This window comes from Epinephelus fuscoguttatus, linkage group LG4 (genome assembly GCF_011397635.1).
Source record: "Epinephelus fuscoguttatus linkage group LG4, E.fuscoguttatus.final_Chr_v1".
Classification (NCBI taxonomy): domain Eukaryota; kingdom Metazoa; phylum Chordata; class Actinopteri; order Perciformes; family Serranidae; genus Epinephelus; species Epinephelus fuscoguttatus.
In genome coordinates this window covers 4,066,008-4,083,070 of record NC_064755.1, presented here as the reverse complement: position 1 = coordinate 4,083,070, position 17,063 = coordinate 4,066,008, and the positions used below count along the sequence as shown (strand labels likewise).

At 40.2% G+C, this 17,063-nt stretch overlaps 1 protein-coding gene across 2 annotated transcripts in view; it reads left to right on the top strand.

The window, feature by feature from the left end:
• The window catches only part of ric8a (RIC8 guanine nucleotide exchange factor A), a 36,627-nt gene extending 20,610 nt beyond the window's left edge, over positions 1 to 16,017 (top strand). For both annotated transcript variants that reach the window (XM_049574455.1, XM_049574454.1), the window contains 8 exons: positions 228 to 415; positions 2,347 to 2,441; positions 2,535 to 2,685; positions 3,724 to 3,819; positions 3,938 to 4,082; positions 4,543 to 4,687; positions 9,380 to 9,499; positions 12,328 to 16,017. In XM_049574455.1, the coding sequence (XP_049430412.1) occupies positions 228 to 415; positions 2,347 to 2,441; positions 2,535 to 2,685; positions 3,724 to 3,819; positions 3,938 to 4,082; positions 4,543 to 4,687; positions 9,380 to 9,499; positions 12,328 to 12,469 (1,082 nt within the window). In that variant the 3' untranslated portion in view covers positions 12,470 to 16,017. The remainder of the gene's footprint in view (positions 1 to 227; positions 416 to 2,346; positions 2,442 to 2,534; positions 2,686 to 3,723; positions 3,820 to 3,937; positions 4,083 to 4,542; positions 4,688 to 9,379; positions 9,500 to 12,327) is intronic.
• Positions 16,018 to 17,063: the final 1,046 nt, after the last annotated feature.

The window sequence follows — 17,063 nt, the reverse complement described above, 5'->3', positions numbered from 1 at the left end:
CAGGGTATCCAATGCTAAGAGGCAACTCACTTTCCAGGTCACCAGTGTCTGTAACGCCAGGACGTTCCAAGGTGCAGCAACTCAGGATAAATCTATAACGATGTATGAAAAATAATTAAATAAAACTAGGCATTTACAAGAAGCAAATGATTTTATAAACAGATGGTGGTATTGTACTACATTATAGAGTATAAGTTGTTAACTTCTTGTCTCCGTGTATATTCAAGGTAACCAGTTGGATGCCACTCTGGGTCTATGTTGGCCGGATACATTGGAGACAGCAAGGTCAGGGTTTGAGGACGCCCCCCCTGAACAGCTGCCCCCACTGAGCCGGCAGCAGACAGAACTAGCCATGGAAATACTGAAAATACTCTTCAACATCACATTTGACACAGCCAAACGCAAGGTCGATGAGGTACTGAAGAAAATGACACGTTAGGGGAGTTTTCTGTGGTAGTTTAGCCATGTTGTAATCAATATTATACTAATAACTGTGAATCTTGTTGTCAAAAGTCAGTGATTATAATAGTTCATCTAAAATCCACATACTGTAGGTTAAAACAGAATTACTCATTTTGTCTGTTTACTTTGTGTATCAACTCTTCAGGATACGCCACAGTCTTATTTCAGTTTGGCAGGCGTCAGCTGTTTAAAAAAGCTGCTTAAAGCAATTATATCACATTTGCTCCAGGGGTTAGTACATCAGGTGACTGTATCCTCTTTCTGTAGAACACACTGGATGTGATTTACAAACATCATGATTTAAACGATGTGGCCAGAGTCTATAGTCTACGGTTTACAGCCTTCCCTCAGCTGTGCTTACGCTAGTAGTGCTTTGTTCACCACCTGAGGTAAATGTGCTAATATATGTCAATCCAGATGCTGCTGCCCGCTGACAGTAACAGTAACTTTCTGCTCTATAACAGCTATTTTTTTATTGTTAAAAAAAATCACTCCTACTAAACTTAGATGTCTCATTTTCAGTTTAACAACTGTGTTAAAACTTTCAGCCGAATGCTTATGTGTTGGCTTCCATTAACTCATGTAAGTGGTTAGTGTAGATAATGAACAGATGAGTATGATATTTGAAATCGATCAAAGTAAAATTGAAAGCTTTTACGAAGACACCTACATGTTCTGTTCGTGGTTTTAACAGCTGTTGTCACTATGATCAACCCTGACACATTCAGCTGAGAGTCAAGAGTTTACACTCACCTGTTAAACCAAAACACTAGACACCATTGTGCATGTTCTGTTTGTGATGCTGACTGAATGATGTTTACTTTGTGGTCACGGCCCAAGGTAGAGTGGCCGATGTTATATTTCACAATAACCCCACATTGATAGATTAAGTTAATTTATTCTGTGGGACCACAGCAGTCTTAATTTAGCTGATGGCACTTGTTTTAGTATCATTTTTTTCAAAGGTGAAGTTTGCCACTTCTGTTGGAGCACCTGAGAACTGCACAAGTTCTTCCAGATGTTGTCAAAAGTAACATCGAATAGAAAGTAGAAGTAGAAAATTGTACACTTCTTAGGACAGCTTGCATTCAAACATGTGCGTATTTTAGAGAGACACCACTGAGGTAATGGTGACTTGTTTACCTCCCATAGTTCCCAGATTCATCTATAGTAACAATAATTCCATGCCACTTAGCTCTTAACAAAAACTACAGCTGAGGCTGATTTGAATGTCTTTAGTTTTGCAGGTATTTGGTCATAAAGTAAAGAATTGGACAAATTGAAACAAACCTGATGATGGCACTAGATGAAAAGTCAGAGGGTCACAAAGTTATTAAAATTCATCTTGGGGGGGACATGAATGTCTGAATCGAGTTATGTGCCAATTCATCAAGCAGAGTTTTAGATATTAAACTGGATAAATGAAAATCTTGACCTGTTGGTGCTGCAAGAGGAAACTGTAGGGGATTCCTGAAGTTGGTAGAATTTACCTTTTGGAGATCTGAAATAGTTTTAACCTAATTTCATGGTGATCCATCAAATAGTTATAGAGAAATATCACTTCAAACCAGAAATATCGATTTTGTGGTGGCACTACATGAAAAGTCAGGGGAATGATGAAGTCCTTGCAGCTCCTGTTTCTTGAGACAATTCAGTCTGGTCCAAATTGTGCTGAACACGTTTACACTGTCCTTTGGAAGATATGTTCTGCAATGCAAGACACATTTCCTTGTTTTTAATATCAGAAAACAAACAGAACCTTAGTCGGTCAGTTTCCTCAGCTTGTTACACACAAGCAAAGCATACAGAATAAACACACATTTACGACAATGAAAGCTCTTATAGGAGACGTGAACTATGTGATTGTTTTGTCTGTGTGTGAAGGAAGACGCAGCAGAGTACAGACATTTGGGAGCCATACTGAGACACTGTCTAATGAGCCATGCAGACGGGGAGGAGCGGACCGAGGAGTTCCACAGGTAGGACAACACACATCTCAATGTATGCTTGTTTTTCTGTTCATTGATTCATGCAGTCATTGCTTTTACTCTCCCTCCCCCTCTTTTTCTCAGCCATACTGTTAACTTGCTAGGCAACCTCCCTTTGCCCTGTTTGGATGTACTGTTGATGCCCAAAGTGCAACAAGGCTCCATTGAGTACATGGGGGTCAACATGGACGCTGTCAACATGCTGCTGGAATACATGGAAAAAAGACTTGACCGGGTAAGACGAGACTCTGTGTGTAAGTTGATTACCTCAGTCATATAATAATAAGTGAAAAGGCATGAATTATAACCTGAATTACACGAAACAATAGTTTTAAATTACGCTAGATTAATATTGATATGACATTTATTTAGTTAAATTATATTTATGACTTATTTTCTGGGAGGTAATCTTTGTTACAAGGAGTTAAAAGGGATATTTTGCTAATTTTCAACCAGCTTTGTATCATAACAATGTGGGTAGTATGTGCAAGTGCACTATGTTCAATCTTGCTAGCACCTCTATCTCCCTGCTCATCTGCCAGCAAAAATCAAACCAACTTGCATTACGTCACCCACCAGCAGGAGCATTTATTGGTCTGGAGCTGCGTAGGACATTTGTATTTGCAGTTGTAGGTTTTCTGTCTCTTGCACGCAAGCGAATACCACAGCCCTTTTTCTGTTTTCTCTGCTCATGTAGCACCAGTCTCAAAAGTATTTGTGTCTTTCTGCTGTATAGACAGCCCAGTTTTAAAAAAAGACTATCTTTCCAGCAGTGACATTTTCCTTAAATGATGAATAATAGGTTTCCATGTGTAAAAGGTTTGTGTACTTTTAAATGAGTTTTTACAAATACAACTGGTTGTTTTATTATTACACTTATAGTAAGTGCATCAGTAGAAAGACCAGATGGACCATGTTCCCAACAGTCAGGTGTGGGGAAAAAAGCTAATTGCATTTATATTGTACATAAAGGATAATCCCAGCTTTGTAGGTCTTATTTGATGTAGTTTGGGTCATCAGTTCAATCAGTTACAACAACGTGGTGTTCGCAACAGAATCTGGCTGGAGGTCAGACCGTCAGACAGTTTATAAAAAAAACATAAACCGTCACAGACCAGCTTCCTGCTTCAATTAATAATGTGTTCATATCATGCATATTTCAAAATAAAGTTGTGATTAATTATATTACCTTCAAATTACGCACAATGTATGTCCCCATATTTGGATGGATGCTTGCGGTCCAGCTGATAGAATGTATTTATCTTGTCTCCAGGGACATAAGCTGAAGGAGACCCTTCTCCCATCATTGACCTTGCTGACTGAGAGTGCCCGAATCCACCGAGAGACCAGGAAGTTCCTCAGGTCAAAGGTCAGTACTGGGCTGAGGAGGAGAATCCTTTATTAAAAGATGTTGATGTTTTGATGACTCGGGTATCCGTGTGTGTGTGTGTGTGTGTGTGTGTGTTTGTGTGTGTATGTGTGTTTAGGTGCTGCCCCCACTGCGTGATGTGAAGAACAGACCAGAGGTGGGCAATACTCTGAGGAACAAACTAGTCCGTATTATGACACACATTGACACTGACGTCAAGGACTGTGCTGCCGAATTCCTTTTTGTTCTCTGCAAAGAAAGTGGTGAGGGAAATTCCTGTTTGTTGATATGTTTCAATCATTTATGGCAAGTTCTGTGTTACTGATTGTAAGCCCACGGCTCACTAAGACATTAACCATCTGGACTGATCAATTATACACACATCATTTTAAAACTACCAATGGTGAAACAAATATGTATGTGACTTTAACGTCGGTCCGATTGGATCACTGACCAGTGATCAGACAGCAAGAGATTCCTTATAACAAAAGAGCATTTCTTAATCTGCTCAGTAGTTAAAAATATCTGTCTTTACTGAAAATCTTGGCTAGTGCTGCTTGAACTGTCATGATGGCTGAGGTAAAGATCTAAATTGAATAAGTTTATGGCTCCAACCACAGACTTGGGGAACTGGTTTTGTTGACATTGTGTCAATGTACTGGTGTCTTTTAATGTGTTCAGATACTGCCATATTAACAGTAATATGTTCTATGCTCTATCCAGTTTCCAGGTTCATTAAGTACACTGGATACGGTAATGCTGCAGGTCTGCTGGCTGCCAGAGGACTGCTCAGGGGGGGCAGAGACTCCGGGATCTACTCTGAAGATGAAGACTCTGAGACAGAAGAGTACAGAGAGGCCAAGGCCCAGTCAGTACCACCACAACGCTGTGTCACCTGAACTCAGTATCTCATGTAGTGTGTTTCATTGCACCCCTTACAGAAATTATATTGTGCAGCTTTAACCAGTGAATTTGACAGACTGACGTTAGAGTAGTTCTTCCGCTTTCCACCAATATCACCAGGCAGTAAGGGTGGAAATCAATATTATCTCAATACTTAGGTCACAATATGATATCATTGCAATATTGCAATTGCTGAGTATTGCAATAAAATATATTGAGATATATTACCTTTTTTTCCCAACTGCAAATTATTTCCCCAAAGGAAAACTTTGTCAACATCAGTTTGACCTCATAAGATAAAATTTTCAGTCTATTTATTTGACTTTAATAATTTTTATTGCAGTATAATGTGATGTAAAGGAGACAGACTGACCACCACCATCATAGAACCTGTCAGAAATGCTGCATACACCTGACAAACTGAACTGTTGGCAGATTTAATGCCCTCTGCAAGGCCAGATTAAGCACGTGAGCGAAACACTTCACATGCAGGTATCCCGCAGACTGAATAGCAACACCCATGTTAGAAGCGCTCTGTTACAACCAAAATCCCCCAATCTTGTGCTGTATTTTGCAGGAGGTCTGCAGTGTTTGCTTCGGTGTGACTTTCATGCACTGCTCTAGTTTGGAGAATGTGCGACAGCAGTCACCAGTTCTCTGTGAAATAATGTGCCGTTATAGTCACATATGAATCCACTGACCTTGAACCTTGACCTTGAACTTGAAGTCCAGGTGTCACAAGTTAATGCCACCCTTCCTGCTGTAAATAAATAGTCGTAAAATCCTCCTAATATGTCACAGAGACCAAGGAATAATGTTCATATAACGTACTGATCTCACCGACAACAATAGTACAGCCAGAATATTCGCATTTTAAAAAAATATTTTACGGTCCGCAAATCATGTTTATGTTTTGAATTTGTGTTTTGGCCTGTTGTGCCACCCACCGCCGTCTACCAGTCACGCAGTCAGTAGAGTCTCAGCATCAGTTACAGTTACGACTGAGCTACAGCAGCACGGCAAGCATCATTAGCAGTGTCCCGGTACATAGCATTAGCAGCCGGCTCCTCAGCTGTATCCCGGCAGCAGCGTTAGCAACAGAGAAGCTGGATTTGCTTGAATGGTCCTCTGGAAAACCGAAGATCAAGGACGCGGCGACGCGGCCCTGCCACGGCAGCCGCCTGTGGGCAAACAAATCAGTCTCCAGCGTGCCGCTGTCCAGCAACCTCGAATCTGTAGGGGAGGGGGGGCAGACACGACTCGCGGCAGTATTTTGAATTTGAGTGCAGTAACCGTTTTGGCCACATTCTTACATACAGCTCCTTTAACTTTATGCTTCATTTCTCTGAAGAGCTTGGGTACAGCTGTTGTCAGTGAAAAAACGTCAGGACGGAGTCAGGTACCTGGGTTCTAGTGTTTTTAGCATATAACAAAAGCCTTCATTTTCAACAGTGCTGTATGGATGCAGATCTTTGCACATGAAGTAGGTGATGGATTGTGTTATTTTCTTCACCCTCTCAGAGTTGGATAGCAGTTTTTGTCAAGCTAAGTGTGTCCAGTGTTGGTAGTATTCCTAGAGTATTTTATTCTCTTATGAGACTGCTTGCAAATTACATGTCATATCCAAGTCCTTGTTTCCCTTTATTTAAAAAAAATCCAAAATAAGTCCAGATGTTTGATTTAAATGGCACATTTCTGATTTCTTTATCTGGTGCCTCCATCTTTGTTCTGATGAACTTCCTGCCAAATGCTGCTGACTAAGACCTCTGCTTATTCTAGCGCCAAAAGCTGTATTAAAATCTGTATTTGCAAAAATGAATAATGTATGTCATAAAAGGTCACAATACTATGCTGTATTGATTCTTTCCCCCACACCTAGCAGGCAGCAGTCCAAGTAATGTAGCTCAGACAGCCTACAGGTCTTTCTGCAGTATCTCAAGGTATTCTCAGACTAGATAGGATAGAAAGCCCTCCAAAGTGTTGTGGGTTATAACCAGAATACCTCCACAGGGAGGCATCCAGGAGGCATCCTGGTTAGAGTTCTAAACCAGCTCAACTGGATCCAAAGGAGCAGCAGTTCTTCAGCTACTCGTGGTTACCTACCTTATCTCTAATCTCTGAGAACAGCCACCCTGAAGCTTAATAAGGCCATTCCTATGTGAAATGTTGCTCTTTCCATCACTAACCCAAGCATCATAGGTATGTGTAAGGTATGCAGTAGAAAGTAAAGTCAATGGTAAATCTAGAGCTCAGGCTTTGCTCCCTCTGCATGACCAAATCATGCTGAGAATATGGACACAGCTCTTGGAGGAACATGGTCATCAGCCTTCTCTAGGCTACAGCCATACTAATTTGTTGTGGTATTAAAACTCTTAACTATTGCTATGTGTACGCCAAGCATTGCAGACCCCATTTTAATTTGAGAACTCCAGGGTTGTGTTTTAGTCTGGGCGGAAACTGAGACTTTAGAAAACGATGACCTAGATGCTCACGCTGGCTTCTCGTTTAGGTCTTATCAGTCACAGCTTGTCAAGTGATTTTATCCTTCTTGTGTGGTACTCTTTTCCCATAGTCATGGCTTCCTCTGGCAATGGATAATACTCCTTGTACTGCTCTGATATGTCATGAAATTTGCTTCGTAACAGCTCCCAATCTGTTTTTCCACCGCCTCGACCAACATGCTCACATTACTTTCAGTAACAGTTCCATCTTGTCGCCTGTGCTAGCCATTCACTGTATGAAAAGGCAGACAACATAACAACACTCTCTGCTGTACACAAATGAAGCCAAAATATCCCTGTGCCATCACCTTGTGCTGGTGACGTCATTTAGAGTCTGAAGGGCAGCAATCTCTGTGGTATCAAATTCACACCCATGCATTCATCTGACCAATCCCGAGCAGCGCCACTAATCACGAGCACACCAATTTTCTCACACAGCTGTCAATCACAATGTCACATCCCCTTTTTATAGCATCAAATAAGTAATTTGAACCAAACTTATCAGAAAAATGAACACTTGAACATTCAGCACTGTGGTAAGAATTACCTAAAATGACAGAAATCATCTTTGGAAAAAAAAAATTATTTGACGTGTTACTGGATCTTTGATTTTGGCCCATGTCCCATTCACTAACATGGAGCCAAACGCCAGGGGGCAATCAAGGTGTTTCGCTTCAATTTTGGGGCCAACTACAGTTAGACAGTCTGCTTTTTGTTTACGCCGGTGCATGCCTTAGTGTGTGTAAATGGTCATGTTTTCAGGTGTGTTTGTATGGACAGAAAATGGTGCTAAAACGCAGTTTTAAAAAAGAAACATATTTGTGACAATGTGACCTAAGTCCACAAAGCAAACTCCTATGATCTATCCAGTATCCTTTCTGTTCCAATATTCTATGACCCTGGGCTAACCAAGCCTGAAAAGGCCACTACTTCTTTAGGATTCTTCCACGGCAATAACTTCTGACGCTCTGGGCACAACTACAAGAGGCTGCCTCTGCAATGGAGGCTTTATACTTGGCTCAATCACATCCAATGTGATCAATCTCTCTGAGAAAGCAGAAAAAAATCTTCAGCAGGTGGGAGTTGAAAATTTTGCAGACAATACCTCACATTTTGCTTTATCAGGTCCTTTTATCAGCTTCAGATTATGATTGGCTGACTGGTCTTCTCCTGTCCAAGACATAGGGTTTCAGATCTGATGATACAGCAGCAACTAGATCATCATCTTAAGTGTTTTGGTACTCAGAATGAATAACCTTATGCTAAAGAGTTGTGTTTATTATAGATAATCCATATCTTCTAATGGATTCCAATAGAAACACCATGCTGGTTCAGAACAATCCAGCCATTTCTCCCAGTCAGCCAGCTGGAGGTTTCTCTATTGTTGCCCAGATGAATGCTGCCTCCCCATATCACATGATCTTCACTGGCAGATGGAATCTGTCCAATTGTCTTACGTCTAAATGTCCCTGTTTTCCTTCATTCTAAGGACTTCTCTTCCATGCTGGCTTAAAAGTTTAGTTTCATATTTCAGTCATGACCTGATGAAGATCTTGGGATATGATCAAAAGCTCTGGAACAGCTGCAGTATTTTTCAACCTGGACCCTATTTTCCCATATTTTAGTGTCAAAGTGATTCATGGGGACAACAATTTTTGAAATTGGTCCAGTATTGAGTGTCTTGGCCGCAGCTGCAGTGTTGAAACAGGCTGCTGTGTAATCCCTACAGGCACTTGTGCACTGTCAATGTATTTCCACTAACAGTGCTTGTTTTTGTCACTGACATGCTCAAATTGTTATTAGTGTCTGACAACATTAGAGAGATGACCCTACAGAGAAATGGTTTTCTTTACCAATAGCTGTTCTGTTCTGTTTGTTAGTATGTTTAACTGAGTCTCACCTAAGGAGAAGTTTTTTTTTTAAATCAGCTTGAAATTCAGCCCTTTTTTAGGTAACACTAAGCTACACTTTATGTACTCCAGCACAATAAACTCTTCCCAGCACTCCTCTTTCCAGCTTTCACTAACTTTCCACCATTGTTTTCCTGCAACAAGTCACCACCAATTTCAGAACGAGACTTCTCCCCTCTTTGGACACAAAACAGACCGGACTTTCTGTTTCTCTGACATTTCTCTCCATCTCTCTTTCTTCTTCAGTATAAACCCAATAACAGGAGTTGTAGAAGAGGATCAGCCCAATCCCATGGAGGGAATGACAGAGGAGCAGAAGGAAATTGAAGCCATGAAGCTGGTCAACATGTTTGACAAACTGTCAAGGTCTATAAAAGCAGGACCCACACACACACACACACACACACACACACACACACACACACACACACACACACACACGAGGTGGAATGGTGGAACATATCAATGTTCATGCTCACTAGTACCTCAGACTAGTGCCTAACAAGACCTCTGCAATCTTACCAACCTCTGACACCTCTTCCATAGACATAGAATAGTTACACAGGCATCATACACATGTGGCGTAGGTGATGTGTGTTTAATTTAGGTAAAGTGTTAATACATTAACACCTGTGCCACACCCATGCTACAAGTTACGGTGTATGCACATACGCCACACCAACACTACACCTGACAAAGAAAATTCACATGTCACATGTAGGAGCAGGTGTGGTGTTGAGTAAAGCTCCAATGGTAAGGTGCGCTGCACTATGGACTGTCTGACACTAAACCTAACAGTCTGAAAGTAGAGTGTTTCTAGTTTCATGTAGAGGCAGGCGTGGCATTTCAGTGCAGGGTTGAGTAAAGCTGATGCCGGCAGGTGAGAAGCACTATGAGGCCAGACCATGTAACACTCCCACCTAATCCCTTGATAGACTCTTCTGGGAAGGCTGTATTTATCCAAAGAGAGAGAGAGAAAAATAGATTGACAGTTCATTTTGCACCCTGTGTGTAAATATTACAGGTATATGTTGATTTTATTATGTAATATGTAGGAGTAATGATGTGATAAATAGTTATTAATGGTTGGGGGATAAAAAGAATAAAAGCATTTATTTGATACATGACCCATGTGTTAGATTGTGAATCATAGTTGAAAAAACAACAATACTAAATCAATATGAAACAATACACATGTGGCTGTTTCTCCTTACTTAATGTTAGACCTACATTGTAAATATCACGCATTTGTCAGCCAGCTGGCTCCATGAGGGGACTTTATGTTTCAGTATAGCGGTTAGGGCTGCTGTTGTTTCGGGACCATGGACAGCACTGAGAGAGAGAGTGCTGTGATTAACCAGTGACAGTTCTAGCACAGTTGGTTCCTTAGGTGATAAAAATAAGATAAAAATACCACATGCTTCTTTGAAATCAAGAATCTATTAAAAAAAATACAAATGAACTTGTTTAGAAGACTAAACAATAAATAATATCTGACATTGTATAATAATAATAAAACGTACAAATTTACTTTCTAATTGAATCAGGGATGCATTGATTTTGAAATACTGGGCTGATAGTGATACCAGTGTTTAAAAAAAGAATCGCACCAATAGCTGATGCTGATGGTTTTATATTGGTGTTTTGACATTTGTTTTTCTTTTGTTCCAGGTTAACACAAAAATCTACACTATAAAAAAAGTAAATGAACACTTTTAAAGTCATTCAGTCCTTCATTACACTTCCTTAGAATGAGCACAAATTTAATAATACACATTTATGAAACAACCTTTTGCTTAACCTTCTTTCACATGAAAAACATCTTTAAAAAGATTAGTAAAAAGCATTTTTACTATGTATCATACATCATAATTCGCTCTCTAATATCTTTTTTATAGTGCTGTAAAAACATCAACACATTTCTCAGTCAAACAGCTGGATTTATTGAAGTGTCCCACCAAAAGCTACATTTTACAAGATTACATTGAACACATCATGAGAATGTTCTAATTTATCTTGAACAAATTTTTACTGAGTAGAGCTTGAACGCTTCACAATGTTAATTGATGCAACCTCCATGAGCTGTTGGTTGCAGCCACTGGCTGCTCAGAGGAAACAATAACCAGCTCTTCTCCTTCTGATTTCATGTTCTTTCTCTCTACATTCACTGCTCTCAGTAGTGTAGTGGTAGTTGAGTTTTTGTGGTTTTGACATGTTGACTATACAGCGTAGCTGGGAGGGGGGTTGAGGGGCGGCAGGAACCCAGAAAAAAAGGCCTCTCTCTTATTTAGTAGGCTCTGCTATGTAGTTGTGTTGTTGTGGCCTTATGTAATATTTCAGAATAATAGTTGTAAAAAAAATAGTAAAAGATAAACAGTTTGATTTTTTTCTCTTCCCCATTTGTGGTGCCCCCCATAGAAGACGGCACCTTTAGGATTCAGCTATACTGCCTATGCCACAGGCTGGCACTGTGATTAACAAATGCATTCTTTGATTTTGAAACAGTAGGCTTGTGCTGTTGTTATTTAGTCTTTCTGAGGCTATTGTGTGGTTTAATAAATTATTGTATGAGTTAAAATGTAAGCTATGCAAGTATAAGATGTAAAATGTTGCAGGCATAACACTGCCCATGGCCCCATCCTGCCCGCTGTCCCCTGTAAACAATCGTCATTTCGGCTCTGTGACTACCTCCTCCACCAGCTGAAAGGCAAGATAACTCCCCCCATTCCAGAACTGTAGCTTTTATGCAGAATGGTGAGGCAGATTAACATCTTAAAAATTCCTACCTTAAAGGGGCTTAGATGGAGTGCAAGTTAGGCAGGCAGATCCATGTTTGAGGTACTGGTGTGCATGTATTTAGATTTTTTCCAACCCCCATACACACACACACGTGCGCGCACACACACAATCACACATGCAACACACGAGGTCAGTTTGCAGAGATCCACAGCACATTTAGCTGTAATGATGAATTAATTTCAAAATTGTTGTCTTTCACAATAGAAAAACAGAGTAGTTTGATTTGAGTTTTGATTTGATTTTATGCATATGTGTATCTCTCAGTTTGTTATAACTTGAAATGATAAAGAATACATAGAAAGAAATGATAACCGGAGGCATGTGGTGGCAATACTCAACTCAGTCTTTACTCACACATGCACACATTATTACATTTGAACCATTTCTCCCTGCAGGACCAATTTGATCCAGCCCATGCAGCTCGGTATGGATGGAAAGATGAGAGAGATTGCTCCAGAAGATCTGCACAAACTGGCCCACAATCCCTTATTCCAGCCAGAAGAGCCAGCTCATTCAGACAGTGAAGATGAGGCTTAGTGACCATGGAGACATAGAGGTGGAAACAGATTCAATTCCTGAGACAGCCGTCATTATTACAAATATTCACGTCACACAGTCCAACCTGTTCCTGTTTACGTATTCTGATGGGAGGTGAATTATGGAAAGTTGGGATTTGTTTAGTCAAAGTGAAAACAAAGCACAGAGTACATGGAAGGCAACTTAAAGGACCCCTTATTGTTATTCTGTTGACTTACAAATCACCAGTGTTTTACTGCTCACCACTTTCCAAAGAGAACTGTTACTTTGTAGATGAGTTTCCTTCCACTCAGACATTTGTTTCAGTTTATTTCAGTACACTATGAACACCAACTTGCTTTGGGGTGCTGTAGAGCACTGCCAACACCAAACAGAGTAAAGGTAAATATTAAAACAGATGTTTACACCTCTTTACACTAGGACATCAAATCTGCACAAATAGGAACATTTCCAGTGAGCTTGGCTGTTTAATTGTTCATTCATGGATGGTTCATGTAGAGCTGGAGGGATGACATGTGACACTGGCTATGTTTACATGCTACACTAATATTCCACTAATATTCCGATTTGACAATATTCTGTATTTGTTGGATTTTGTAAATTGCATATTCCACACTAAGCCTTTTTCTGAATTTTGCATTTTCTGATTAAGACATGTCCAACATGTCTAATGTCCACTTGAGGCTGGCTCCAGAAGCCAGTCAGTCCCCATAGACTCCCATGCTAAAATGCCCAACTTAACAGCAGAAATAAATATGTTTACAGCCTGGTACAACAAACAGTTCGGTCTCCTTAGCTCATATCAACATGCTCCTTAGCTCATATCATGACAGCTGTACAGGGGTGAATCTTTTTTATAACTCATCCATTTACATTTTGTTTAGGCCCAACTTATGCATATTTTAGAGCAGGGCCACTTGAGCTTGCTGTCTGCAAGGCATTGCAGCCCTCTGTAAGTCAAATCCAGAGTGATGTCAAGGTCCCTACGGCCATTATTACATACAGTCTGTGATTTACAGTTGGATATGTGTGTTGTCATGGCTACATTTGACACAAACCAACTCGCCAACAGTTTGCAAGGTTGGTGTAGAGAAGAAAGAGAAGAAAAGCCCACATTTCTGGTCGGAACAACTTTTAAACGTTATGGAAGACTTGGATATCAACAGGTTTTTGAAAATGTACAAATAATGCAATGGCAGCCTTTTCATAAAGGTGGCTTAAGGAGTAAAAGGGAGGCTGTGTTCGCATGGTCCAACAAGTCCACCACCAGTAGGAAACTTAGAAAAGAAATCCCATTTTGATGCAGAGAAGCAAAATGGCACAAGCTGCTCCAGTCGTTACACTTTCCTACTTTTTGACATGATAAACAACATGTTAGGGCATGTTACTCAGAGTACAATAGATAAAACAGTACAACAGATAAAAAGGGATATTGGTGGAATATTCATTTTCATTAGCCATTTAAACAGCTTAGTGGGAATATTGTTGTTTTTGGAATGAGGCCAGAACCCAAACATTTTGTACATGTAAATGTAGTGAGTGCTCCTTTGGATAAACTGTGGTATCTGCAGCCAGTTTGTCTATGCAAGTTGATTTTCATATTATAATGAGACAACATGAAAACTAATGTCTGTCTGAAAGGTGGAGAATTAGTCTAAAAACTGAAAATGGTCAGGTAATCAAACAGAGGTACAACACAGCACTGTTGGTTTTGTTTTTGTAAAGCTCCCAGCTGGCCACCAGCATGCTTAGATTACAGTATTTGGTTATATTTAGGTTGACTTTGGGTGACCAAAATTCAGTGTCAGGACAACATTTATTCTGTGTGTTGCTTTCTATCATTCTGTGTCCCCTCTCTAAATTCGCAGGTTTTTGGGAGTCAGTGAACACAGGGCATGCAGAACTCTGCATGAGTTCCTTTTGTCCTCAGCTGCACTTTGTGATTCGCGGGATAAATAATTGATCTATCAGTTCGTTCAGAGCTGATCAGGTCAGATTTATGTATGAGAGGAGCAGCTGCTGCAAGTGAATGCATTTGGACCCAGCAGAATGAATGGTTAAGTTTCATTTTCAATGTGCCTGCTGTTGTGCTGCTCAGTCTCTGCCCCAAGTATGCTCTGTACTGTGACAATGTGGTGCTGTAAATAACCAGACGGTTTATATATTCCTACAGCACTCTTAATGAACGGTCCAGATCCAAAAATAGAAAATCTATTTGTGGTGGCAGATGTTTTTATCATGGCGGGCCGCCACAAATAAATGAATATTCGGGAAACCGTGTTGTTAACATCCACACAACGTGAAATTCTAATGTCATCAGACATTTAAAGTATCATCAACCTGATTTTCATTCCAACCAAAATTTAACGTCCGTCTGACATCATATTAAAGTCCGGTGCCAGACTTTAATGGGATCAGTAATGAGTTGCACTACACACACACACATACACACACAGAATGCTGTAGCCATTGTGTTGACAATCCCTGGCTCCAGAACAAATCAGCACCTCTTTGACACAAAACCTTAACCTCATACACTTCACATACCCATTTTCCACCAAATTAGCTCTGGTTCTTGAACTGGTTCCTATAGGACTCTTGAAGCCTCGGTGCTCTCTTGCAAACCAGCCTGCGTTTCTACCAGTTTTTTCAGAGCCATTGTAATCAAGGATGTGTCATCAACAAAGCTGTGGTAAAGAAGGGGTAACAGAGGTGGTGTGTTTGTTTGGTTACATGCATGTTTAAAAGGACTCACTAATGGTGCGCATGAAAGTATGTAAAGTATATCATACAGTTGGCATAACACAAACTACATACACAGCTAACTGAGATCACACAGCACCTTCTACCTGATACCCAAACCAATCCTAATATATCAACCCAGACAATTTGGATTTGATTAGCTGAGGCTTCGAGGTCTCCACCTTTGAGACTTAAAGCACAGAGGTAAATGGAATTTGGTTTGTAATCTGCAAAGCTTTGAACATGACATCTGAAAATCTGAACTTTCCAAAAACACCATCCAATTTACTGTAACTCAGGATAATCCACAGACCTCACTATCAGCAGGTTGCATTTAAAACAGTTTACGGCAGAAACGAGTTCTATGTTCACAGCTAAAACTCTACTCTCTGTTTCTGTTTGAGGATGAACATTTCTACAGTGTGTTGGAGCTCTTCATGATGGGATTAAGATATGTGTCATTTCTGCTTTGAATGAGAGCAGAGGAAATTGTATGAAAGCTAGCCAAAGAGCTGTTCTTCACTTTCTGTGACTATGGAAACAATTGTATTTTTGAGAAGAAAAAAAAAAAAACCTAATGAATTTTAGATGCCTGTTGTTTTTCATAAATCCCTTCAGAAGTTTTATTTTTAGAAGTGAAATGTGAAACTGCAGACAGATGAGTTATAATTCAAAGATGAGATACTCTTGTGGAAACAAAGAGTCCAGATTCTAAAACACGATATATATATTAAATGTATACTCCTTTATATTATTGTATAGCTGCCAACTCTATTGTGAACTATAAGATACATTAAATGTGTTTAAATGGCAGAGTTGTCTGATGTGTTATTTTTGGTGCAGTTATTGTGCTAATCTGGATAAAACATCATCAGTGTTTTGGTTGTAGTGAGAACCACTGACAGTTTAGCTGAATCCAAATGTCCACCCTCTGGACTTGACTTAGCCCTCGAGGGCCTCAGTCGTACATACTGTGACGTGTTCACTGGCATCATGGAATGTCTGCAAGAGCAGAGACTGCAAGCCACTGATAGACAGGCCTCAAGTCTGTTTTACTGGTTGCCATTGAAACTTTTGAGCAACAACTACAGTCACATACACAGTGATTGCTGCTGTATTATTGCTCATGCAAGTTGATGTATATTGTCCGCTACTCTGTCCCTGCAGACAACAAGATATAAATCCTATGTATAGGTGTTTTTGTGACTGAACAAAGTACATTTGTATACAACACACAGGCTGTACCATAGCACATTCAAATAAAGTGTATTCAATAAAATTGAATTAATGCCTGCATGTCGAGATTGTGCCCTCAGGTCAGATCCAACCCTTGGTGTCCATAATCTCTATGACCAAATACATCTAAAACAGGAGCATGAGTCTGCAAGAACACTGAAAGATGCTTCGCTTGGACACATTTTCAAATCAGGTGATGAGAACAGCAGAGGAGAGAGAGTTTTTAATTAAGTTTTAGCACCTGTCTGCTGCTTCCTTTCCCTCCCTCCCCATCTCCTCCCACATGACTGTTTTGTTCCCTGCTGTTCCCTAAAAATAGAGCTGAGCAGAAACAGAGGGTTAATTACTGTACAGTAGTCAGCCTTGATCCCATCCTATGGTATCCCAGTTATCCTCTTACCAGCCTCTTGAAAGCTAAGTTCCAGCTTGAATCTGCATGTGCTGTCAGCAAGATGACTGAACCTGCTTCACTGAGATGCTGATAACCCCCTGTGTGGCTTGTTTACTTGGCTTGTGACATTTAATTCAGTGCATAGTCTGTTGAAAATGTGAATGCCCTGCACAATGGACAATACTTAAGCTTGGTTAGAAGTTTTAATGGTGAGACGTTCCTTCT